This window comes from Sceloporus undulatus, chromosome 1 (assembly GCF_019175285.1).
Source record: "Sceloporus undulatus isolate JIND9_A2432 ecotype Alabama chromosome 1, SceUnd_v1.1, whole genome shotgun sequence".
Classification (NCBI taxonomy): Eukaryota; Metazoa; Chordata; class Lepidosauria; order Squamata; family Phrynosomatidae; genus Sceloporus; species Sceloporus undulatus.
In genome coordinates, this window is record NC_056522.1 from 257,940,966 (window position 1) to 257,967,528 (window position 26,563).

Consider the following 26,563-nt stretch of genomic DNA (forward strand, 5'->3'; position numbering starts at 1 on the left):
TCATGTGTTTAGCATGCATACTATGGGGGCCACTGTACTCTTCCCAGTGGCCTTAAGCAATAGTATATTTCAGTGTGAACCTCTTGATGTGTTTGAACTAGTTGCTATGTGCTGGTTGCTAGGATACAAGCTCTTGGATTTAACTGTATGCATGCCACTGTCAAGTTCCTAACTTCTTTAAAGGAAGCATTTCCATTCTTTGAAGGTGGCATCAGCAGTATTCTGCCTTCAACCAGTGCCTTGACTGAGACAGGTAAGAGCCTCTTATTCTTGAATTGGGAAACTGGATTGATGGTACATGTACATCAGGGGTAGGCAACCTTTTTGAGCCAGGGGCCGGGTTGCTGTCCCTCAGACAACTGGGGGGCCGAAGCCAAAAAACAAATAAGTAAGTAATTTTTAAAAATTTAAATAAATAAAACCGAGGACAAAAGTAGGAAAATGTTCAAATGGTGGACACTTTTTTTAAAAAAGTGGAGGACATGTGAAAAAATTGCTGATTTTAAAAAAAATGTTAATATAAATGCATGTTTCTGAGGCTTCTATAGACAATTGCCCCTGCGCACGAGAGGCCAAAGGCCCCGGCGGCAATCGGCGGCAGGACCGGGCTGGGGCCAGTCTCAAGGCCTCGCCGGGCCGCATCCGGGCCGCGGGCCGCAGGTTGCCTACCCCTGATGTACATGGATGGTACTATATAAATAACAGTAATAATGTTAGCTAACATGGCTTTGGGTGAAGGAAGAACTTGGTTCTCCATTGAACTGTCCGCAGTGTTCCTTGGGCCATTGTACTAGCCCAAGGCTGTCAAATTTAGACTGGCAGCAGCTATCCAAAGACTATCCAGCATTGTTACCTAAGGCCTTTTTTAGTTGGAGCAGTCAAAGACTGAACTAACACCTTATGCATGTAAGGCATATGCTCTGGCATGGTGCTAAGCATGTCCTTGCCCCTAACTGTATTCAGTTCTTTGCTTGCATGCTGGGAATGTTAACAAGAAGTTAAAGGCTCTGTGTGGCTGGAGGCATGGGCTGGCCACAAATGATGAAGAAATCTGTTCACATGCAGCCATGTGTTTTAAGACAAAAAACATAGGCATTCCAATAGTTTTCAAAGAGGTAGCCACATTAGCATCTTGCAGCATAAAAAGGAGGGAGGGAAGAGGGAAGAAATGTAGAAGCACCTTTAACACTAACTGGTGGTTTTTTTTTATGAGGTTTTGTGGATATAAACCCACTTCTTCAAATGCACTACAGAGTGATATTCAGACTTCAAGGTAAAGCATATTTACACAGCTGTGGGAGTAGGATAGGAATGGAATTTAATAGGGTCCAGAAAGATGCAATTCATGACCCTTGCCCTATTTTTTTCAGATCTTTATTTATCCACAAGACCTTGTGTTAAAATTAAAACCAGTTGAAGGTGCTGCTATATTCCTTCTGCCCTCCTTTTTACAGTAATCAGTTAGTGTGTGAAAGCAATAAATCTTCTAAGCAAATGTCAGGTTTTTGGGTTCAAAAACTTCTCTGCGAATATTTCTTTTGTTAGATGTGCAGAAATGCAAACCCAGATGCCAATTTTGTTCTCACATCTACTCTGGGAGCAATATTACAGGGGCCGGTAGTATCACCCATAACATCAGAGATACATTTACTTGTTCTTCTTCCAGTGTGATATCTGCCATCCTATGCTGGTAGTGCTCCTTTATACTACATTTGACAAGCAGGTCAATCTACACAAAAGTATAAATGGACACAAATCGGACATTAGAAATGGCAATACCCAAAAACCAGTTGCAGAACATTTCAGACCTCCTAGACATACAGCAAGGGGTATAAAGGTCACAGTCCTTGAACAAGGAAATTTCAAAAGAAGTCTAGGAAAAGAAACAGCTGAATTGACTTATATTTACAAATTCCAATCCATTAGGAGGAGTATGAACAAACACAATGGCTTCAAGGCACACTACATATATTAATACAAGAATCGTAACTGCACATGTAACAAAAAGAATTCTCTGAGGGTTTTGAAACACTCAAGTTCTGAGAGGCCTCTATTACCTTATGCAACCCTTTGAAAATTTAGGACAAGGGTCATGATTCACATCCCATCCTCACAACTGTGTAAGTATGCTGTATACTGAGGCCTGGATATTGCTCTGTACTGCATCTAGTGAAGTGGGTTTATAGAGATGAAAGCTCATGCTAAAATAAAAAACACAGTCTTGAAGATGCTGCTACATTCCCTCCCCTCTTCCTTTTAATAAGGCATTCCAGCCACTCTATTCCCAAGCATTCTGAAGCCTTTCACTCATATTTAGTGTGTTTCTATTAGAAGACAGTGGTGAAACCCCATTGTTTCCTATGGTAATAGAAATGATAATGTGCAAAGTTGTCCTGAAGCAGTATTATCAGTAATTATGCAGTCCTTGTCATAAAAGGGCAATGCCCTCATGGATACAGGGCTTACTGGGTGGGTAAACTTTTAGGGCCAGATGGCTCTTAATGCTCCTGCCAAGGGGGAAGTCAATGGTGCTAATTAATTAAATTTCTACCCCATTGTGCCAATCAAAACAGCTCACATTATTTTGTAATTCAGCTCACTATGACTTCATAATTAGGTGCCATCCATGTCTAATTTTTAGCTTGCAGTAGCCTGTAGCTCAAAGGCCCCGTCAAAGAGAAATGTCTACACTCTATCAGCACAAACTGAGGGAACTGATGGTGGGCATCTGTCTCCCAGCAGAGTAGGACGATTATGCTGAATTCATACTTCATCCCCTGGAATGGCTTCATCTCCAACAAACCAATTATGCAAAGAGCTTATCATGCTTGCATTGTCAGGAATGGAAAAACGCTGGCTGCTTGGGAGCCAAACATGCTTATACAAACACAATTTACTCATGAAAATATTAATTAGGGATTCATAGAAAAATGCAGAAGAGACTGTATTTTTTTCTAGGCAATACTGAGAATTTAACATGGTTTTTAATGTTTCAAATATCCCTGAGTTGACTGCGTCAAGAAGCATCTCTGTTACATTAAATGAAAGCATTATGGGAGGCATATCTCTCTCTCTTGTCTTTCCTTTTAAAAGTCAAAAGCAACCGACTGAACAATTTGCAGTTATGCACTCTGGACATGCCATGGAGAGAGACTTGAGATGTGGGTGATGAACTCAACTGAGTGAATGCAAAAGGAGATGGAGAGCCAGAGGTTCTCCATAGGAAAGCCTAAATAACTTTATGAAATGGAGTTGATGAGGCTTCCATTATATCAATAGGGCAGGATCAAATTTGTGCTGACATAGCTTGGCAGTTTGGACAGCAACAGGAACAGTTGAAACAGATACTGGCTTCTGACAGAAAAAGGTGTCTCCTGGTGCAGCAGTGGTGACACTTCATGTTGAGCAGACCCCATACTTAAAAGAGTTCTTGATAGGAGCAGTGGTTTAGGTACAAACCCTTTGGCACAGGTCTCAATCAAAGTTGCCTTGTGTAATCCCTTTGGTTTCAGTGTTGCTCTTGTGTGCCTTCAAGTTGTATCCAGCTTATGGTGACCATAGTGAAAATTAAAGTTTTTACAAGTAAATTGTGACCTTTATATCATGGGTTTTCTCGGCAAGATTTGTTTAGAGAAGGTTTGCCCTTGCTGTCCCCTGAGGCTGAGAGCGTGTGACTTGCCCAAGGTTACCCAGTCGGTTTTATGGCTGAGCTGTGAATTGAATCCTGGTGTCCAGAGCCATAGTCCAACACTCAAACAACTATGCCATGCTGGCTCTCTCATTTCAATATAGCTTGCCCTATATATTTTCAGGCTGTGGTGAAAAAATGTAGTCTCCAAGATGTTGTTGAACTGTCATTTCCAGCAGCTCATGCCAGCAGAACTAATGGTGGAGGGTGCTGGAAATTACAGACTAGCAACATCTGGGGAACCACAAGTTACCTACCCTTCCTGTAGGCTAATCAAAATATAATATGATGTGTTCCAATAATTTTAAAAAAATCTACCATCAAAATTATATTTAATTTTTGTGAAAGGAGTTCTCCTCTTTTAATTTGTGTGATGACCTATTTGTAATGTAATGGGCAGTTGTAAAGGTCTGAGCCTGATTTATTATCTATGTGGCTTCAAATGAACTAGCTCATATCTTTAAAAGATCCTGAGCTAGCTATGACTTCAGTGTTGTGTATGTTTGACTGCATTCTGTTTCTAGGACAATATGTCGGTTGTAGAATTTTCCAAGCCAGGCTGCTCCCCCCCCCTCACTTTTCCTGGCACTTAGCAACATCCCTGCTATCTAGAATGATTAGTGGTCAGTCATCTTCAATCTCTGTTTCTCCAGGAAAATCTTACCTCACAACATCTCCCTCTGTATCTTCAGAGAAGATGGGGCGTCTCCCCCTGGGAGTTGTTTCTCCCTATGTAAAAACAAGCTCTGGTGGGAGTGTGGACCCTATGAAATTCTACTGCACCAGCTATGGCACAGCTTATGGTAAGGGCCTTTATCATTATGGGAAGTCCTTAATTCTGTTGATTATGTATGGTCATAAGGAGACCATGGGAAAGTGTCAGCCAGCTGAAGACAAATTGGCTATTCAGACAAAGTGCCAAACCGTGGTTTGGTGTTATGAGAACAAGGGTTGGGCTAAACTTTCCTCCTTGCCTTCATGTGCTATCATTTGTTGAACCTTGTTTGTGGTAAACTTTAGTTTGCCTATTTCGACAAAATGGTAAGCTATGATTTGGATAATTTAGCAAATCAGGGTTTGTTCCACCAGATTTGCTCTTCTGGTTTGCTGGTATGTGCAAACTGTATTTTGCCTGTTCTTTTAAAATGGCAAGGAATTATCTGATGCAAATTCGAAGATACTAATTGTGGAGCATGAGGTAAAAGGAAGAACATGAGCTTGGGCCTGTTGGTTTTAAAATTTCATTAGTAATGTTGATAAAAATGAGGAAGATTAAGCCTTTGTGTGGTTGGGAGAGGTGAAATTTAATTTGTTGTATTATCCTTACTTCTAAAAATATTAAAAAGTAAATGAATGCCATGTTTGGTTGTCAACATGCCACCATTTGTCCCTAAAGATTAAAAAGTGGTCCTTTGTAAGTTTCTAAACTGTCCTTCACCATCCTGGCACCTTCCATATACACTGGACTACAATTCTGACATTCTGATTGAGCGGTTGGGGATGGTGACATCTGTAGTGCAATGCATAGATAAATTGTCCACTTCAGAAAGTCTGTGCCAAACCATGGGACCTAACAATGTAATCATTGTATATCCACCCAACCGAAATCTCTATCTCTGTTCTTTCTATTCCCACCTATCTGTATGCTTTCACCCAACCTGCAAACACGATGGATTGTTTATCTTGACTGGAAAAAGTGAATAAGGAGTGCTGTATTCATTCCATTTATAGGACACTGATCCACTCAATACTGAAGTGCAGCAGTAACCAGCTACATAAGATGAGTTAGTGAATCAGAAGTGGAGGATTCATAATCAGAAATATTCTGAGTCTATCTTCCCACTCACTTAAAGTCAAGTACGGTCTGCAAAATCCAATCAAATAGAAAATGTGTTTTGCTCACAGGGTTTCTAAATGCAACCCCTGGCACCTACAGTTCCTAAGAACTCCAGTGCTCTCCACTGATCCTTCTCCTCTTGAGACCATCCCCTGGAATTAATAACAAGGCAAAACCTCTTATTACTTGCACTATAGGAATATTGAGTGTTAACCAGCAAAATTTCTTTTTAAGTCAGTGATATGGATGATGTGCCCAGGTCAATGTAAACAGTGGGGTCATTCAGCCGGTTTGTACAGGTTCCTGGAACTGCTTGTTAAAATTGGTAAAAGTTGTGGAGAATGAGAAAAGTAGAAGGTGAGCCAGGAGTAGTGAAGAGAAGGATGAGATGGAGATGGAGCAGAGGATGAGGCAGACACTCGAGCAAAAGATAGGGGCAGAGAGATGAGATGGTCTGAGGGAAAGGACTGGATTGTCTGGAGCCATGGGGGAGAGCTGGGGATAGAAACTGGTTATTAATTATTTCAAAAGCAACAACTGAAAGTAAATAGTTATTTCTAAGCTCCAAGAGTATTGACCCCAACACCTAAATAGCTACTGTATCTATTGAAGGTGTTACGAGCAGCACATAACAAGTTAATTCCAGGTTCTCTTCCAAATCATAGTTTCAGTGTACCCAGAACAAACAGCTCACTCTAAATATTTGCTCAGAAACAAACCTCATGGAGTGCAGTGAGATTTCTCAGCAAATGTTATTATCATTGCAGTTTCCCATGTTTACTTTCCATAATTGTCAGTGCTTGCTCTTATGCTAAATATGCAGTTTACCTCCAATACAGATGTGGGAAAGGGGTGTTCCTAACTGCACGGTATTTTCCTCTTGGCTGGCTTTTCCAGTAATAAACCATGCTACAGGGATAAGTATTACTCCTGTCCTGAATCTCAGAGAAAGGTCAATAAATAAATAGATGGGCAGCAATACAGATTTTGTTCCCTTATTTTGGCACAGGGAGTCACTTTCCTTCAGTTCCCAAATTTCTATACAGTAATTGCAAAGAGGGAGACATTGAAAATTGTTCCCATCTAGAACTCTTCTATTTGTTCTGTTCACATTTTCTTAGTCACTTTACCTGACCCTTTTCTCTGGATGCCTAAATTGCATTTCTAAATGTTCAACTGAATTTTTAAGTTATTGCAGTACTATAAATAAGAGAAGTGAAGTAAAATTTCATTTGCGGGGACACAATTACCTCTCAATACAAAGTGGTTAAATAGCATGTGGTCCATAGCAATTTCTGAAAAATTAACATAGAAAGTAAGAGTAGCAAGAGGAGACATAAAATAAGATACAATTGATATTATTTGGAAGCTCTTTATTGTTTATATTACTGAAGTCAACACTGGACATAAACCCTCTTTGAGTCAAGAACTATTTTGGAGAAATTATAATTTTATTTATTTATTTATTTATTGAAGATTATTACTAATACAAAAGCAGTATATAATTATTTGGAAGACAATTTATAACCATGGTGATTGACAAGGATAAGGTTTATGACACCATGTCATAGGAAGGGGAGGGTGGAAGGGAGGAATAGAGGGGAAAATATATTTTATTTTATGATACCTATTTACGAAGAAGGAATCTTTGTATGTATCATGACTATAATAATTATTGTTAAATAAAACAAAATTTTAAAAGAAAAAAGAATCCACCAAAATAATATTTAACAATTGTGTAATATATAAGAGCTGGTATCCAAATGCTTTTGTTCCCTTTATCAGCCACTTCCTTCTTCCCTTTTTGTTGCCAATTAGATAATAAGCAATTATGCAGACATATCTCAAATAACAAAGCCTCTAACAAAAAAAAAGGTCTTTTTTATGAAGTCTTTTTACTCACGCTGAGCCCCTCTTTTTTCCTTCTGTCTACTTCAGTTTTTTAAGCATCATCATCATTGGATGCATGTTGAAGGAAGGCTGTTAAAACAGACTTTCAATGTTGGGTTGTAGCAGTATGTCTGCTGTAATCAATGCAATAAAGGTTTGAGCTGGGAAAGAATGGGATTTTACAGTAGGCAATACTACTGTAGCTGTGTGTGTCAGCCTCAAACAGGCAAGGTAAACAGTGACCTCCAGAGTCCTTTACTTTATGAACAGCAAGAGAGAAAACTGCCTCACCAGCTCCATACAGCATATTAAAGAGAGAAAGAGAGAGTATAGGTATATAGATTGGACACTAAAATGGAAATCATTAAAAAAAGTGGAGGCTGGTGCATTTTGAAAGAAGCCTTCAAGGGGTCTATAGAAACCTGAAATTTTTTTTGTTGATGTGTTCAAGGCTTCTCTGACCTGGTTGCTTCATTTCACATGTGCATATTGTCAGTTTTGGATAAAAAGTCTACAGAAGCATGCGGTGAAGCAACCTATCCCTATTCTTTCCACATTATTCCTGCTTCTGTTTTCTGTTAGAGAAGTTATGCTCAAGAACACATCTACTTCATTAAGTGAGGTGTACCTGATCCAAAATCCACAAAAGAGTAATACTATTATTGGCCAGCCAAAATGCACAAAACAAATAATTCAAGTGTTTGAAGCTTCATTAGCTTCTTCATCAGGCAAAAAATATTTTACAAAATCATACAAGAGAAAGGAAAAAAAGTGTCAGTGTTGGAGTCGCAGGCCTACATTTTGCACAGATGTTGTTTCTCCTGTAGTTCAGTTAGTTTCGAGGGATCTTAGTGTAGGCAGAGGCTATGCCTTTATTGGCTATATGGGGGGACCAAGACAAAGGTTAGTTAAACACAAACCCCATTAGCAGCCAATAAAGGTATCACTCTTTTGAGGATTGTATATTTTATTTTATTTTGCTCTATAACTAGCATGGCTACCCATGAATATGTTTTGAGGCATATTTTCACTGTGAAAATCTGAAGTTTATTGCCAGAAAAAATAGTGTATAAATATAGTAAGCAGTTAAATAAACTATGGTAAAACCCATGACTGACTTTTTGTTTGCTTGTTTGTTTACCAGGTCAGGAAGGGTTTCGTCCTCGCAATGCTTTCCACTCTGGAGCTGGTTACAAATCCAATTACCGGCCTGTTGTCCAATACAAACCAAGTCTGGACAAATTAGATAATCCAGCTATTGGGTAGGCATCTTGCTCTTTCAGGACACTGGCTGAGATAGCCTATAACAGGATGGCATTCTGTGATGCATTACATCTACCTTTTAGCAAAGATTGGTGACCGTTTTGGACCTCTTTCTCAGATTATGCTAGTATAAGTTTTTGTGAATATGAATCTACTTCTTGGTGTTGCTAAATTCCTTTTTCTCATCTCCTTTTTAAAAAATGATGTGATAGACAAACATGGCTGTTTTTATTTGAAAAAATGTTAGCAATAGGGAGAGAAAGGGAAGTGTTATGACTGTGGTCAGATTTCAAGTTTTGCAAAATTGTCTTACCAAAATTGTCTCAGAAGGAAAGTGTCGTGATTCCCTGCCCTGTTCCTGCAACTAGCTGATGGTAAGTTTTGGTGAGACTCTACTTATCCTTCACTATGACTCAGATATTTGGGAGAGCAGCCACATATTTGTAGAGGAGACACAAAAAGGGAAACAAACTACGATTTGCTTGCCTGAAAGCAGGATCCTGGGTTGCTCCATAAACCATGATTAAAACAATCTATGGCTTAGTGCTAAATCCAAATGCAGCTACTATTTCAATTAAATCCAGGTGTTTTTTTACAGTCTCCATATCTGTAGTTTCTTTATCCATGGATTTAAATGTCTATGGCTTGAAAATATTCCAAAAATATATAAATTCCAAAAAGCAAACTTTGATTTTGCCATTTTTATAAGGGACACCATTTCACTGTGCACTGTATATAATGGGACTTGGGCATCCATGGATTTTGTTATACATGGGGAATCCTGGAACCAATGCCAAGGGACCACTGTTAACCCTCATGTATATTCTGTCCCATAAACAAGGAAGCTCCTTAAGGACAACTATGAATCAACAACTACCAAGCACTTCCAGCCTCTTCAACTCCCAGATGGAAAGTATCCTCTGCCCTGGAGTGTATACCAGCCGGGGAGTGGGTATGTCCGGGAAAAGCCAGTTTCTTTTCCCACCACTAAAGCTGTAAGTACAGTATCCAGAATCAAAGGTCTATCTCTGTGTTAACTTCGGATCATTACACTACATTTCAAACTCCCACCACTAATGGCATAGGGCATAAGCTCTCCTGGTTTGTGCTTTGCGCCATGCTGGCTAAGGAATTTGGGTAGTTGTAGCCTGTCCTCCAACTTTCCCCATTTGGCAGGGATAGTTTCACTTAATCTTCTATGCTCACACTTCTTCAACAGTTCTAAACTTGCCCCAGTTTCTCTGTCCTGCAAACTGAGCTTAAAGTGCAGAAGTAGTTTGCATTTACAGTAATTATCTTGCGGGGGGGGGGGGGGAAGGAGAGTGAGGGGATTATCCCATTCCCAGTAGGGTCAGGGAAAAACAAACTGCTGCAGCTCTACTAGCTTGTGTGTTCTTCCTCATTCGTAATTTTTGCCATCTTCATCAGACTCTGTTACCAGCTGTGTCCTAGTTTTCATCTGTCAAATGTTGAAGAGTATGGCATTGTTCAGGAAAAGTTCTGGTTCTGGTTTAACCAGTAAAATTATTTGCTGGCAAGTAAGCAGGATAGGGTTCTGAAGAGGCTCTCAGCTTCAGAAATGACCCAAAATGTGATTTTTACTAGAAATCACAATCTGTATGCTTTCTGGATCAAGCTGTGTCCATGCAAATCAGGGGCCTTTCCAACTGACCACACAGAGAATGGCAAATGATAGAGGCAGTGGTAAACAGACCCAATAGCATTTCACATTGCACAATTATAGCTCTATAATTCCACTTTAATTGCCTAAACCCCTATAGAATCCTGAGGTTTAAAGTACAGAGAGGTGTTTAGCATTCTCAACCACACAGCTGTAGTGCCTTATTTGTTGTTGTTGTTGTTGTGTGCCTTCAAGTCATTTCTGACTTCTGCTGACCCTAAGATGACCTATTCTTGGCAAGATTTGTTCAGAGGAAGTTTTCATTGCCTTCCTCTGAGGCTGAGAGTGTGTGACTTGTCCAAGGTCACCCAGCGGGTTTCATGTCTGAGCTGGAAATTGAACTCTGATCTCCAGAGCTGTAGTCCAACACTCAAACCACTACAATACACCGGCTCTTCTAGTGCCTCACCAAACTATATATCCCAGGATTCCATAGGATGCAGCCATGGCCATTATGATTGCAGTAATAGCGTTAAAACTGTGTACTGTGAAAGGTACTATTTCATATTATTATCATATTTTGAAAAGCAAAAAAGAGGACACATTTGCAGTTTGATTACTTCAAAATAATTGCTATGATGATTCTCAGTTTATATATATCCCTTTTTAATATCCATAGATAATTGCTACTAGAAATATTTCTAAACCTCATTATATATAAATGATGATTTAAATTTTGCTTCCATGCCTCTTCTAACAGCCATTCCATCAAGCCACCCTATTCCATTGCCCCTATGGAGCTGGATACACCTTCATCTGCTTCACCTGACTAGCTCACCTTCTCCCTCCAGGTCTGTCTCCCTCCTCCTTCCTGCAAGTCCCCCAAATTTCTGAGTGCTCTGCTGGGCTGGCCTCCATGCCTTTTCCTAATGGAGCTCTCAATGGAGCCAGCAAGATGGTGATGAGGAGGCAATGGTGGTGGGCAGGAGAAGAAGCTGTGGCAGACAATTAAAAAACCCCTGAATGTTTTAAAACAGAAAATTTAGCCTGGGAAAAAGAGGGCATATCTGGGATAAGAAAGAGGTATGAGACCCCTAGTGAACCCCCCCCCCGCCAAGTGTCAGCATGTCCACCAACAAGACCCACTGAAGCCGAAACCAGTATCATTTCCTTATTTTTTTCAACATTTTATAGCCATGATATATCCAATATGTACACAGACACCTACTCAGCAGAAGTTTATGATGCTTCATTCCTTCAGAAGGGAATACTATAGTTAAAAATTTATCATATCCTGTCAAACAGTGAATGGTTTCCAATTATTGTCACTGGAGCTCTGAAGCTACATGTCTTTGAATTGATTTGATTCTGTACCCTCACTTAAGCCAGTAGATTTCTGAATAAGCCAAAGAAAAGTTAGTCTGCTCTCCAAACTGGATCCAAACCAAATCTTGTAGACAGTGTACACCTGTTTAAGACTGAAATCTCACATGTACAGCAGCTCAGCTATATGAGATGAACTACTGCTGATATTCCATCCAGTCTGGGGAAGGGCAGTGGGACTGAACCCTAGTATTTGCCAGACTCAAGGCCTCTATAATTATGAAATTTCTTTACAATCATGAACAGTAGAAGCAAATTGTATTTTCCTTTTCTATTGTGGGCTTTCAGAAATACACCATAATCATGTTTTTCAAAGTGCTCAGTGCAACAGGAAAAGTTGAAACCTTTATTCCATTCAAATACATTTACTGAAATACATACTATTCCATTTTGAGAGTTTAGGGGGAAAAAGAAACCATGTGATACTTAAGAGCATGAAACTTTGTGGCCTCACTGGCTTCTATGTGTTTTAATTAGAGATTAGTAGAATCCAGAGGTTTAGCCACAGAGAAGGTAACTTCCACTGTATCTTAGAAAAAGGTTGATGCAAAATGTTCTCTGGCATTTTTGTTCTGTTTTGATTGTTTTCCTCTGTCCTGTCCTTGCTTATAGTGTTACTTAAATTGCTCCAAAATTGACTATGATAGGGAAATTAATTATGTGGCTGAAAGGAGTAGTGAGAAGGCTTTTGTTAACTTTAAAAAGCAATGATCTTTTACCTTTTTACCAAACACTAGAACACTAGAAATCCACTAGAAAAGCGGTAGCAACATTCACACAAAAGCGCACATTCACACACTTGTACAAGAGCTAACAAAATAAGGTAGGTTAAATGGATAGCGAGCTGCACGTTAGGGCAATACTTTACCTGAATTCAGAAGCCAGGAATCCAAATCAGGAGGAGGAGTGCAGGGATGGACTCATATCACTTTCAAAGTGGAAAGGCTAACTATTCTGAGGAATTCTAGGTGAAATCTGACAGCTTAATTCCCTCATTTCACTGAAAACTGAAGAATGAGAGCCAAATATCTCTTTCTTATACCTTTAGCTTTTGGGAATCTTTGGGATGGAGTTTTCCAGCATAAAAAAAGATCAGAACTCTGAAATCAAGGAAATAAAATGTAGCCATCCTAAAACTTGAGCTTGAACTTAACACAAAGAAGTTGCAAATCCAAACCACCTGTCCTTTTCATTTCCAAATGGTTGACATGTGCCAGAGCTATCTATGCCTCTAAAATAGAAAGAATAGATTTGAATTTCAAAGGATACCTTTCCACCTACATGCCCTTAGCATTTCCTGGTTAAATTGCACTGGGGCACTTTTTTCCAAGCTACATGACAAGGCATCCCTTCCAGATGGAGTTTGATATCAAAATTCAATCAGAGGCAAAGGGGGATATAGGGCTAGTAACAATAGCACTGATTTTTTCCCTTTTGTATTTTGGTTATTCATGCTGATTGCCTAATTTACAAGCTTGGTTTGATTTCACAGGTCAAGCAAGTCCATTTTGACACCACGGACCAGGGAGCCCAGGCTATAACAGGGCTGGAGCCCAAACATACTCCGGATCTCCACAAGTCACAGGGAAGAGGTTCTATTGAGGTGGAAAATGCCAGACATGTGAGTCCACACAGAAGGTTCTTTGATAGTGTTAGCTCTACCACCAGAAAGAGTGAAGTGGCAAGCAGTTAATTTTGGATGAGGCAGTAAATCATCAGTTACTTCATTTATTACTTTTTTTGCATTTTTACTTCCAGAAACTTCCAGAGGGAGAATATTCTGCCTTAGATGCAAAATTACCTGGTTATCCTTGGGTATCATGCTCTTTGATGTGATCAGAATGGGGAAGAAGTCATTAAGGGGCCATTCCCACTTGCATTTAAATCGCTTTGTGCTTTGCATTGACACTGGGTCTCTGAATTGATTCAGGCTGATGCATAATTCCCACTATGGAAGCGTATTATTTCATTATTCCATGAATTCATGTCTTTTTTGACATGGTTGTCATTCCCACTTAATTTGTGTTGCTGTCAATCAAATTGCATTATTAGTGGGAGGGAGGAGGTCTCTGTGGTGCTCATGGGTGCCTCCGAGGAGGCAGTGCTCCTCCTCTCCTCCTCCTCGGCGGGCAGTGGGAGAAGGTCCAGTGGTGGCAGGGGTCCTCCTCTTGCTCCTCTGCCTCTACCTTCGCCACTGCCACAGCCGCCCACCTGCTCTCGACAAGAGGAAGAGTAAGCATATCCAGAGAAAGGGGAGCCTTATCCTCCCTGGCGGTGAGGACATTAGTTATGGGGTTGGACCCAAGTTAAAAAGTTTGGGGCTCCATCCCCTCCACACACCTGTTGCTGTTTTCCCTCACTCTCACAACCATTGTTTAAATGGAAAGACTGGGGAAATGACTCCAGGTCAAGGTGACCAGAGGTCATCCTCCTTTCCCAGGGCACATCCTCCATTTGCACCTTCTGTCCAGGAGGAATTACAAAGGGTCCTCCATTTGGAGTAGGACTAAGAAGTATGAATTGACATTTATATATGAGTGCTTTTAACACCAGAGCCCTTGCACTCATATTTAAGGCTGGCATTGCACAAAGTCACTGGGAACCCAATGGCAAGGGATATGGGCCACTGAGGAGCCACTGAGGGAGGGAGGGGGAGAAAGAGAGAGGAAAGATGACAGAGAGAGAGAAAGAGAGAGAGAGAGAGGTTTCTTTTCCCAGACAAACCTTCAACTCAAATGGAGGACCTGCCAGCAAAAAGGGGGACATCACACACACACAAGCTAAAAACACACATATAAATTCCTAGTCATGCTCAGAATGGTGGATGCTTTGGCATTCCTCCTGGACCAAAGGTTGGAATATAGGACGGGTCCTGGGAAAGGAGAGGGGGGAAATGGCATATTTCCCAAAAACCAAGGGCAAGATGCCAGCCCTCTGCCATTAGTCCCTCCCCTCCAGTGTGATGCAATTCAAGTCTGTTGTTCCTACTTGCCAAACACACTTGCTAATTGATTCCCCCCCCCCAAAAAAAACCACTTTTTGATCCATCTTCAAAAAAAGTGATTTTTCTGAATTTGCCTTGCTTTGCAGCGGTTCAAACTGAGCGCAGTTGGTTCTAAAACTGTTTTAAGTGTGAATGAGGCACATATAATCCAATCAGCAAATCAGTTTAAATCATAGTGGGAACAGGCCTCAAGAGACATTGTTTGCTGACTTTTGTTTGCTGCTTTGCTTCAGGCAGCAAAATCTCCAGAGGCTAGAAAATAAAAACAGAATTACTTAGCCAGGGAAGTATAATCACTAGTCTCATGAAGGAGCCAGAGTCTAAAGGAATTCCTTTAGATATGAACAATGGTGATGGTGATGTTCAGGTGATGTTCAGATTTGTCAGCATATTTTTCAGAAAGGGTGCATACCTTCAATTCTAACCATTATGGCTTAAATCTTTTTAAAAAAATATTTTATTTTACTTTCTTCTATCTCTGTTTGCCATTTTACTCTGTATGTAGACTGGCCAGGACCTCTGCACTACCTAGTGATGTATAAATGCCCCACAAATACCACATTACATCCCTCTTTCATCATCTCTATAGTTTTTCACCTTTCAGCTTTGGCAAACTACTTTTAAGGGATGGCAATAAGGGGATCGCAGTCAACTGGCTGAAGACTGAAAAGTTAGCACACACAATAAAAGACGGATTATCTCATAAATTCCCTACCTACCTTCCTACCTACCTATTCATCCCACCTTTCTTTTTCTTCACTTCCTCTAATAAAAGAACCTGGGATCATCCACTAGAATAGGATGATGGAAGACTCAGGAGGCCAAATAAAAAGAAGTACTACTATTTCATACTATGTTGTTCTTGTAGTAGCAGTAATAGTAATAGTAACAATAATAATAATATTTATTTCTTACCTACCCCTCCCTAATTAAGCTAAAATACAGCAATAGATGGACACATAAAATCAGTTAAAACATGTAACACCAATGTATAGTTTAATTGTGGGAATTACTGTTATAGGAGATAGTAGATGCCAGTTAGATTAGTTTTAAAAGTGGATTGGACAAATTGTTGGAGGACAGAACTATCAGTGGCAACTAGTCATGGTGGAAAATACTCCCTCCAGTACTAGAGGCCCTGTACCTCTACATATCAGTTGCTGGGGAGCACATTTCATTTATGTCCCATATGCAATTGCTTGGTTAGTGTGTAAACATAATGTTGGATCAGGTAGCCCTTTAGTTTGTCTGAACATAATGTCAGGTTGGATAGACATGTGGTTTGTTTCAGCATTGCTTTTCATATGTTTTTCTTAGTGACCTTGCTTAATCTCTGAATGCAGGAAAAGATTGACTTTCTTCCCCCTGCCCACATTAAGCACTCTTCAACTAATGGGACTCCCAGCATAATTTATACAATGATTAATCAAAGTAGGAAAGTCTCTGTTCACAGGTTTATTATCTTAACGATGTAAAGCAGAAGAAAGAGGGGGAAAAAGAGTGTTGGAAGAATTAAACAGCAGTTCTTATAATGGCCAAGTAGAAGGAGCCCAGGGAGAGAAAACTGCTGACAGAGCTGATCTTTCTGTAGGACAGTTGATTCAAGTGTTTGTCAAAGCAAGGAGACTTGATTCCCAGTCCCACACTTCTGACCTAAGGAATAATTTGTATGCATCTGTCTCATCTCTCATGACTTGTAATTGTAACAGGAGGTGTGAATAGCCTTCACTGGAAAGTTTGCGTTTAAGGTGAAATGAAACCACTGTCTGCAGTGTTTGACTTGTGAAATTTATTGTATGCATACAAGTCACCATTCAATATCACAATATCACAGCATGCAAATTTTGAACAAGCTTTGAGTGCAATCTCATCCCAAAGTGACAAGTATTGGAAAAGATAGAATAAAAAATGAGTGAGAATTAAATCTGTTATCATTTGACTTTTTCCCTCCAGCATCATCTATGTATGTAGTGCTTTATCAAAAAGTTTTAAGAAAGGAAAGGAAAGAAAGGGGAGGGAAAGGAAAGGAAAGGAAGACAAATTCCTGCATGGAGGGCCTTACAGTGTGGGAACTGATACTCAGAAAAGGGGAGGGATATTTAGACAGGAATAAAAAGAGGAAAGAATATGGAGGGGGCTTTTGACCCTATTTATTTATTTCATTTATATGCTGCCTTTCTCCCCAAAAGGACCCAAGACTGCTCACACACCCTACACAATTACAGCACTAGGATTCCATTTTAACCACCGTGACTTTAGCCTATGAAATCCTGGGATTTATCAGGAAGATCGTCTCGTGCCTCTGGCCAAACTCCAGATCCTCTGAATCATGTATCCCAGATCACAGTCTGAAATTTTAATTGTGTTGAGAAGTCCGTAAATGGGATTTGAGACAGTGAACTGGAAATCCTGCTGGCAAAACAAGCAACAGTTTGCTCCCAGAATTTATGGCATTATTCTCTGTTGTACTTCTAGGGCCCTCATTACATGTCTACAGAGTATGGCTCAAAGTTCCGCTTCAACATCCCAGGACAACCAGGTATGGTTCTTCATAGGCCTATTCCTCTGCCATGCTATTGACTCACCGGTTAGAAAAGGGAGCTAAATGTACATTTATCCCTATCACCTCAACAGTCCAGAATCTTGGATTCTGCAAATACCACTGCACCTTTGGTTAGTGGCTAGATGGGAAATCTCTAAAAAGCCAGATACAGTGGGCCTTTTGTATCCACTGGGGTTGGGTTCCAGGCCCCCATGGATAACAAAATCTATGGATCTTGAAGTCCCATTAAGAACATAGGTGTAGCATATTATATACCCCTATATAATATTGCAAAATCAAGATTTGCTTTCTGGAATGTATATTTTCTACCCATGGATGGTTGAATCTGTGGATAAGGAATCCAGGGATACAGAGGGCCAACTGTACTTGCTTTGCTTTTTCTCAGAAATGCAGCTAGTTTCATAGTGAGAGAGAGATTCTTAGGCAATCAGACATGCTTGGCTTTGTATCTAGGCACAGTATTCCTTTCATGAATAAGACAGTATCATATAAACATAATAGGCACAGTCTTGTAGCATCTTTGAGACCAACTGAAGGAAGAAGTAGGCAGCATGAGCTTGTTATCGAGTTTGGATTTATATACATTTTGGGTGCCAAGTGATAAAAAATCATGACCCCTGATTAACCCCATCGCAGCTGCCATTATCCTAAAGGCAAGCTGACCACGTAGCCAGGCAGCCTTGCAAGCCATGGCTATAGAAAAAGGTAGATTCAAACCTTTCAGGAACCAGTTCTGGGAGTTGCCATTCCAGTTTCGCTGGCAACCTGAGAGAACGAGGACAAAAGAAGTTTGCCTCACCTATTGATGGCATTAAGTACTCAGCCATCTAGATAGTGGTCCTCTCCCAAAGAAGTGGCAGACCCTTTTTGTGTATCTATTGTTTAGCTTTAGACTTAGTCAAAGATAAGCCATCAAGACCTTTGTTCCGCAGATAGCTATAGCCTGCAGTAGGGTTGCCATAGCCCCCCCCCCCCCCGTGACCAGCACGGTTTTGGGGGCCCCCTCCCGGTCACGGTCCGGTTTGGGCCCCCACCCGTACCTGGTCCCCTGTTTGGGGGCCCGCTCCGGCCATTGCCGCTGCTGCTAATGCGGCTGCTGCGGCGCCAACCCACCTCCTCCTCCAGCTCGCCTTCCTCGCCTCCAAGGCGAGGGCTTGAACACTGCCCAGCCCAGGCCTCAGTAGGGGCCAGTGGCAGGTGCGCGCGCGCGCGGAGGGAAGTGGGGCAGGGAAAGCGAGGCCCCATTCCCTTCCCTGGCTTCCTCCCCTGGCGACGGAGAAAGCCAGGCAGAGGTTTGGGGCTTCGCTTCAGCGAGGCCCCATTCCCTTCCCTGGCTTCCTCCGTCGCCGGCGGAGAAAGCCAGGCAGAGGTTTGGGGCTTCCCTTCAGCGAGGCCCCACTCCCTTTCCTGGCTTCTTCCGTCGCCGGTGGAGAAAGCCAGGCAGGGGAAAGAGCCTTTCCTCTTTCTCCTACTCCTTCTGCCTCCTCTCCTCCTCCTTTTCTTCCTCCCCTTCTTCCTCTTCTTCTTCCTCCTCCTCTTCCTTTCTTCTTCATCTTTTTCCTCCTCTTCTTCTTCCTCCTCTCCTCCTTTTCTTCCTCCCCTTCTTCCTCTTCCTTCTTCCTCCTTTTCCTCCTCTTCTTCTTCATCTTCTTCTTCCTCCTCCTCCTCTTCTTCTCCATCTCTTCTCCTCCTCCTCCTCCTCTTCCCCTCTTCCTTCCCTTCTTCTTCCTCTCTACTTCCTCTTCTTCTTCCTCCTCCTCTTCTTCTTCTCCTCTTCCTCCTCCTCTTCCTCCCCTTCTTCATCTTTTTCCTCCTCTGCTCCTTCCTCCCCTTCTTCCTCCTTTTCCTCCCCTTCTTCTTCATCTTCCTCCTCCTCCTCTTCTCCTCCTCCTCCTCTTCTTCCCCTCTTCCTCCCCTTCTTCTTCCTCTCTACTTCCGCCTCTTCCTCCTCCTCTGCCTTTTCCACTCTTCCTCCTCTTCAATGCCCAAATGTGCTGTTTGGAATGGGGGAGGCAGGTTGGCCAGAAAGGGAAGTCCATTTCTGCCATCTGTCTAGGAACAATGTCAAAATGTCCTCCATTTTGATCATGCCTAAGAAACATGCATTTATATTAACACTTTTAAAAAAGCATCATTTTTTTTGTGTGTCCTCCATTTTTACAAAATATGTCCTACATTTGAAAATTTTGTCCTACTTTTGTCCTACATTTGTCCCAGTTTCGAGGTCCAGAATTATGGCAACCCTAGCCTGCAGACATGTTTCGCAGTATAAATGAGACCCAGATTCCAGCCCTCCTCGGGCTTGTGAGCTACAAAGTTCCAAACCTCAAACTCTGTCGAGCAACTGCTCCAGACTGGAGCTCTCTTGGGCACTGCGCCCTGCTGAAATCACTTGGGCAAGCCAAAGCCACTGTGTCTTTTGGGCCTCTTGTTAGCTTAGCCCGTTGGAACTTAGCTCCTACCCACTGCGGTTGCCGCTTGCTTTCCCCGTTCCCCGCGGCCATGTCCACCTTCCAACATACCTCACATCCGTCGCTTGGAGAAGACTCCTAAGGTAATTATTTCAACAGTGCCTCTATCCTTTCTCCTTTACTCCCAACCTCTTCCCCTCCCTTGCTTTAGCATTGAATGTGTGTATGCATGTGTGATCCCTTTTTGTTGTGTGGCTTTAATAAATGTTTATATTTTAATTGCAACTCATTGGCATTGGGAGTCTCTGTTTCTTGGGGTTGGACTAGATGACCTCTGGTATACACATAGGGACACGATCCCGCTGTGTGCGTTGTTAGGACATGCCTCTCGTAAATTTGAGCTAATTAAATTCCCCTGATTTGATCCTTCCTAACAAGCTTTTGTAGACTAAAGTCTACTTTCTCAGACCAAATGCATCTGAGGAAGTAGACTTAAGTTTTTGAAAGCTCATGCAGCCAACTTCTTTCTTTCATTTAGTTTCAAAGGTGCTACAAGATCTCTCTACGTACTGATTCTACAGGCTAAGGTGGCTATATTGTTGAATAATAGGAGACGATTCAGCTTGATGCTAAACACACTGATCATAATCCAGTGCAAAATTAATTCTCTTTAGATCTGTGTTGGATTGTGACAGTTGTGTGCTAGAAATAAGACCATATAAAAATTATTCTGCCTTCACAAAGATAGTAATTTGGGATATATTTTCTCCTGTGATCTTATACTTTTTGACATCATGCTGCAGTATGCCATTCTTCCTACTCTGAATCTCACCTCCCTGTTCTTTGAATTTTAAGTTCTGCTAAATCTATATGTGGGTAGCTGAAGCAGTAGTTTGGCCTAAATCCAGATCACAAGTAACTCCCAGTTGATTTTTAAAAAGTTGCACGTATCATTACTGCCACCCACAAGCATTAAAAAAAATGTCATAATCCTTGGAAGTTATGGTGCAAGCATGTAAGTTGGAGTTCTTGTTTAGTTTGTTGGTGAGTGGTTGGGGGGACCTTTTTATTTTTACACCATGAGAATTTTGACATTTAAAATCTTCCTGTAGATTTTACATCTTGGGACGTCAGAAATATTTTATAATAAAAATGGACTTTCTTATGTAACTGTGAACTTGAGACTGGCGAATTTAGAGCAGTGCAACCTTTTCCTTAAAAGCATCATAAGAGCTGTGTAGTGCCATGTAAATTCTGTCTTGCCTAAATGTCTTGGGACAATTTGTCACATTACATAGCATAGGTATGGATCCATAACCCAATCTTCTGCCTGAAAATAAATTCATGTTTTAAGGTGACAATTAGAAATCCATTCAGCTCTTTCACATAACATTTCTGTATTCTGGGTTACTGCTTTGGAAATTTGCAGTTGAGAGGCCTTCTCTACTTGCCTGGCACTTGCAAAACATGGCAAAGGGGGAGGAAAAAAGAAGTGAGTTTGAGTTCCACTCCTCAAATGAAATTTCTGAGTAACCTTCTGAATACCAAAATGTCTTTATAACTGTAAACAACTTTTCATACTTGTAAATGGAATATTGTTGGTAAAGTAAGGATATCACCATAACTTTAGTCCTATATTTCCAACAACCTTCCCAGAAATAACTGAGGGGATGGCAACTGCATCAAATTATAGATTGTTCGGCTGTTTTGTGTTGTCACCAATGCCTTCTGCACCTTGTTGTGTGTGTGCTCCCTTTCTTAACATCTTTACTTCATCACCTCTTCCATGAGAGTTCTTCCCAGCTCTGTCATTTCTTCCAGCAAGTTGCAATAAAGCAGGATTAGATGGAAAGCAGGGTTCATTCTATTAGCCCTGCTAAAAGACTATTTGTGTTTTTTAGTCCTATCAATTTTTCTCCCCATCTTTCCCCACCTCTTGTGTCATGTCTGTTTAGAATATAAGCCTGAGGGCAAGGACTGTCTTGTTTTTATTGATTGTATGTAAGCTGCTCCAGGAGCCTTGTGGGCTGAGGAGAGATAAACATACTTTAAAATAAAATCTCCTCATGCAGATTTCCTGCAAAAGAAAACAATTGGAGCCAAAGAAGAGACAGGATTCACTGAAGGCTGCCTCACCAATCCCATTCTGGACAAAACAACAGCTCAGGTTTTTCCCAATACTGTACACTATGTATATGTTGCTGTTTTTGCCAAGGGCCACATTATTATGTTAAGCATGCTACACAGTGGAGCCCAAGCAAAACTGATGCCTTTGCTCTAGTATAGTAGTTCACAAACTTTTGTCCTCCAGATGTTTTGGACTTCAGTTCCCAGAATTCTTGACTGTTGGCCATGTTGGCTTGAGTTTGTGATATCTAAAGTCCAAAACAAATGGGAACCACTGCTCTGATGCAATTTCATGTGACTTTGGAGAAGTGATCTCTCTCCAGTGCTCCTTGCTTACAATTTAACTGGAGTAGTAAGCAAAGGTCTATATTATTGAGGTATGCACTTTAAAAAAATGTCACTGTATAGATGGGGAGGCAGTTAAGGCTGTGTCATGCAAGGGAGTTGTGTTCCCATTTGGCATTGATGCCAATGGGGAATATTCATCCATTGCAAATGGAAAGGTAGGAAACAAATGGTTAATTTGTTTTATACACATCAAATTCCCATGCTGGCTTCCCTCCCACACATGCTGGATATTTTTTTTAATTACAGTAAATAATATTAATCCAGTTTGGTTCAAAGTCACAACATTTCCCCACCAACTCACTCCACATTTCCTTTATGGGTTTTTTGGGGACAAGAGTAAATTGTCCAGTCTTTCCCAAATGGGCTTGTAAATATCCACATGCTAGAGTTGCCAAGTGAAAATAGGACAGGGCCTTTGTAGCTTTGCTAGTTGTGAGGAAGAGGGCATTTCAGCCAGCTGCTGAAATAAATGCCCTCTTCTGCAACACTGTTAATGATACAGAAGCCCTGTCCTGTCTTTCACCTAGCAACCCTGCCTACCCCATGCTCATATCTCACAGCTTCCCCAGGACCTCTCAGCAACCAAATCTTTGCCAAAGGTATGCTTTTCACCACAAAGTAGGCCAATTTAGAGGCATGTGAGTCCCAGAATATTATCCTCGATTGTATATACTGGAGTGAGTAATTGGATTGCAAATGCTGTGAGCATTTTGTGGAGGTTTCTCTGCCAGACTTTCTTAATATCTGGCCCATCAGGAAGGAGATGGGGTAAGAGTTAGGGACCTGCATGTCTGGTGAGCCAGCTGCACTCCCCTTTTGCCTTCCCTCTGCAGGAAATCCATCTTCTTTTCCCCATGTAAGGAATCCATTGATAGTGGTGGGCTGAAATATAGAGACAGGACCTCAAGAAAGAAGTTAAATGACTGAATTAAAAGATTTAAGTTTATTGTCCTGGAATGTAAAAGGACTAAATGACAAAAAGAAAAGGAAGGAAATTTTTCATAAGATAAACCAATTGAAATATGATGTTATCTTGGCTCAGTGTGCCTGGCTTTGCTTTCCTCTTCCCTTTCTCTTTATAAGAAGGTGAGGTGGAAGCACTCAACTTGCAAAGCTCAAGTCAGTGTGGCAGGCAGGTAGCCAATGATATTAGGTAATGTGGTTGTGCCAACTGAGATCAGCCAGCTTCTCATCTTTTATGCGTAAGAGGTATCCATAGAGGGCCTGCTGAGTTTGAAAAAGTTTGTAGGACAGTTTAAAGAATTCCTTAGGGGTAAAACACCTAGGGAGAGAAAATAAACCTGGGAAAACTAGACATGTCCAGAGAGGGATGAATCTAGCTAGGGGAGATGAGGGAACTGAATATCCTGGAAAAGGTATGGTTGATTGGCTAGAAATCCAAACACAGCAACCTTCTGTTAGAAATTCCTCTTGTTATATCTTCCAATAGCTGACCCTGGTTCTTGTGCTCACTTTGCTCCCACCTCTGTGTGGGACAAAATCATAAACCAAATCTTGGTTTTTCTGTAGTTTTAATCTATGGCTCCATGGCCTTAATGTTGAAGGAACAGGGCTTCATATAATTATCTAGATACCTTGGGTTACTATGAAAACATGCTTGATTTCTCCTACAAATGATTCCTTGTCTCCTTCCATGATATCCCTTTAGGAGGAGCTTTAATATGGAACAAGTTTTAGCCTAGTCTATTTGAGGTCTCAATACTGCCTTCTGTTTCACAGGGCAGCATGCCAGGGATCAGCATTACGAAGACAGATTATCTGCCACCTTCTTTTCCCCATGTAAGAAATCCATTTATAGTGGTGGGCTAAGAGCACAGATGAAGGGATATATATAAATATATATTTGCCTGCCTTGTGCCATTTGTCACCTTCTGTATTTCACCTCTGACTAGTTTTGTGTACTATACCCACCCATCTGCATTATGTTCCCTTTGACAGGGTGATGAATTTCTCCCAGTCCTTTCCAAAGGCTCTGAGAGAGGGTCTGGATTCAGTCGGCAGAATAATCTTGGCCTTGGTACTGCAGTAAGTGACATTCCCCCCTTGGCAGACATCAAATACTTCCAACCTGTTTTCTCCTATTCTCTTTCTATGGAGTTTATCAGACAAGGGAAATTGGAAGTATAATCCAATGGCAATCCGAATGCAATCATGGGGTTTTACATTATTGCGTGATAGACTACCACACACAATTTCAGGCAATGGGAAGTCAGTCTGAACGCAATCATGGGGTTTCACGTTACTGCGTGAGAGGTGATCACACACAATTTCGGGCAAGAACAAGCTATTTTTGGGCAATGTGGAGTCAGTTCGAACGCAATTCGAATTCACGTAAATTCACTGAACTAGTGAATTTACATGAATGTGTTCTGGCCCCACTTTCTTTTCATTCGAAATTAAGAGAAATTCCTCCTGTGGGATAAACTCCTATGTCCTCTATGTCCACCCAGTTCTTGTTGACTACATCTGTATTTTTTTCTTTCTACAATTCAGACAACTATGTCTGCCATAGCATATTTGTTCTGCCTGTTTTCCTTTCTGTCTCTTCTATTCCATGCATTTTGGTGAGACTTTTCTTCCTCTGCCAGAAACTGCAAACAAAGATTTCCCATTTTTCTGTTTGTTTCTTGTGTTGCTCATCATTCTTCTTTCCCCTCTTACTTTCTTACCCACACACTACCTTGGCTTCCATTTCCTTCTTCAGCTTGGATTCCCTGGCAAGCTTGCTCCCTGCTTCTCTTTGGTGCTTCACCAGCTCTCTCAGCAACTTCTTCACTCATTATCATAGTAACCACCATGTTGAATCTCCACAGGCAGCTCCACCTGGAGCAGAGGTATCTGGGCCCCTGAGCCATGCTCAGTTCCAAGGGCTTCAGAGGCAACCTCGGACACAGACCAGTCTTCTAGGACGAGAATATGTGGGCAACAAGGTATGCCTGAACTGCAGTCTCAGGGCTTTACAGTTTCATTACAGCTTTATAATGCATAGATCTCTTTGCTCTGTCCATCTGGTACTACTGTATACCCTTAGTTCTGTTTTCATGGTCTTTTGCATATAGGAGCCAACAGGATTCAGCCTCAATAACCACCCTTATGTGACACCGGCATATGATCCTGATCATCCCAACAGGTTCTTGACTAGCTATAATTCCAAGTGAGTCTGCTTGGTTCCTGTTGACACTCTGTATTAGCATGGTAATGCTCCCAGGCTATGACTTCGCTTATTCAGGCACCATTTTTTCAACTATGTAAGAATCTTACAGTTCTGTCATCTGTGTAGGCCTCAACTTGTTCTGTGCAAGGGTTTTGGAGAGTTGGTGGTAAGAGCTTTGAGGCAGCAATGGGGTATATCATTGCTAGGTCTGCTGGTTCATGAGGGGATTATATGTACAAAAACAGATACATTGTGTGTATATGTGTACCTTCTAGTCACCTATTGACTAATGGCAACCCTATGTATTTCATGGGGTTTTACACCAGTCTTAAAACGTTTGCAGGGCCTTGAGTATGTGGTACCCAATAGGAATTTTATACCCACACCTGTTTTGATTCGAGAAGAGGAGGCAGTATGTAGATTTAGTTAGCATGTCATAATGGATCTCTCCCTTTTAACAGGTTTTATGAAAACATTCCAAAGGGTGTGGACAGGGAAGGCTGGACGCGAGGAGGGATCCAGCCTCAGCAGGCAGGTGGTTTTGCTACCAACAACCACGCCACTGATTTAGGCACTCATCCCAATGCCACAGAGACCTTGAGGACTGTTCATCCTCATGTTGGCAGGTGATGTTTCTTGCATTTGTTTCAGCTGTTCCTTTGTCCTTCCTTTTCTCCTGCTCTGTGATGCCATGTGCAATGCCTGTTCTCTACTCTTCTTCCTCATTCCAAGTGACACCCATCTTCTGTTTTGTATTATGTTTTCTCCTGCAATTACAGGACAATCACAACAGTAGATCCATTCTATCGTGATTCTCCCCATGACCGCCGTTTCACAGCTCTCCATCGGACAACTTCACCCAATTAAGTAAGGGGACATGGTACATTTTTTCCTTAGGACAGTAGTATAGCTATGTTTAATGATATATGTTTTAACCTGATTTTTTTAACTGTTTAAACCTTTTTTAAAACTTTTGTATCTTGTTGATTTTTAACAATGTCTTTTTTCATTGTTGTAAGCTACTTTGAGTCCTGATCTGGGAAAACGGCAGGATAGAAATAATAATAATAATAATACTAGCAACAACAACAACAGCCACTTCCCTTCCTAACTGATTTAATCATTCTCTCTTTGCAGTCTCTATTCTGAACTGGAGTGCAGCAACTTTGAGCTTCAGGCTGATATTCCACAGGCCAAAGAAGGAACACCAATGATAGTACTGTCATGTCACAACTATCATTTTTTTATGTCAA

At 41.2% G+C, this 26,563-nt stretch overlaps 1 protein-coding gene across 3 annotated transcripts; it reads left to right on the forward strand.

The window, feature by feature from the left end:
- On the forward strand, positions 1-26,563 carry PPP1R32 (protein phosphatase 1 regulatory subunit 32). 3 transcript variants are annotated; one of them, XM_042479999.1, is made up of 14 exons: positions 1-253; positions 4,342-4,491; positions 8,560-8,677; positions 9,520-9,673; positions 13,175-13,303; positions 17,162-17,225; positions 21,733-21,827; positions 23,876-23,935; positions 24,095-24,181; positions 24,970-25,086; positions 25,216-25,310; positions 25,772-25,936; positions 26,090-26,177; positions 26,448-26,563. In XM_042479999.1, the coding sequence occupies exons 1-13, from the start codon at positions 148-150 to the stop codon at positions 26,175-26,177; spliced, it is 1,428 nt and encodes a 475-aa protein (XP_042335933.1). In that variant the 5' UTR covers positions 1-147; the 3' UTR covers positions 26,448-26,563. The 3 variants fall into 3 exon arrangements, with proteins under 3 accessions (XP_042335933.1, XP_042336100.1, XP_042336015.1); XM_042480166.1 differs by lacking the exon at positions 4,342-4,491; XM_042480081.1 differs by lacking the exon at positions 23,876-23,935 and having other exon boundaries at positions 3-253.

Coding starts and splice junctions, on each gene's coding strand:
- PPP1R32 (XM_042479999.1), top strand. CDS start 148: ATGCATGCCACTGTCAAGTTCCTAACTTCTTTAAAGGAAGCATTTCCA. Junction 17,226..21,732: donor CAACATCCCAGGACAACCAG/GTATGGTTCTTC, acceptor CTCCTCATGCAG/ATTTCCTGCAAAAGAAAACA. Junction 25,087..25,215: donor GAGAATATGTGGGCAACAAG/GTATGCCTGAAC, acceptor TTTTGCATATAG/GAGCCAACAGGATTCAGCCT.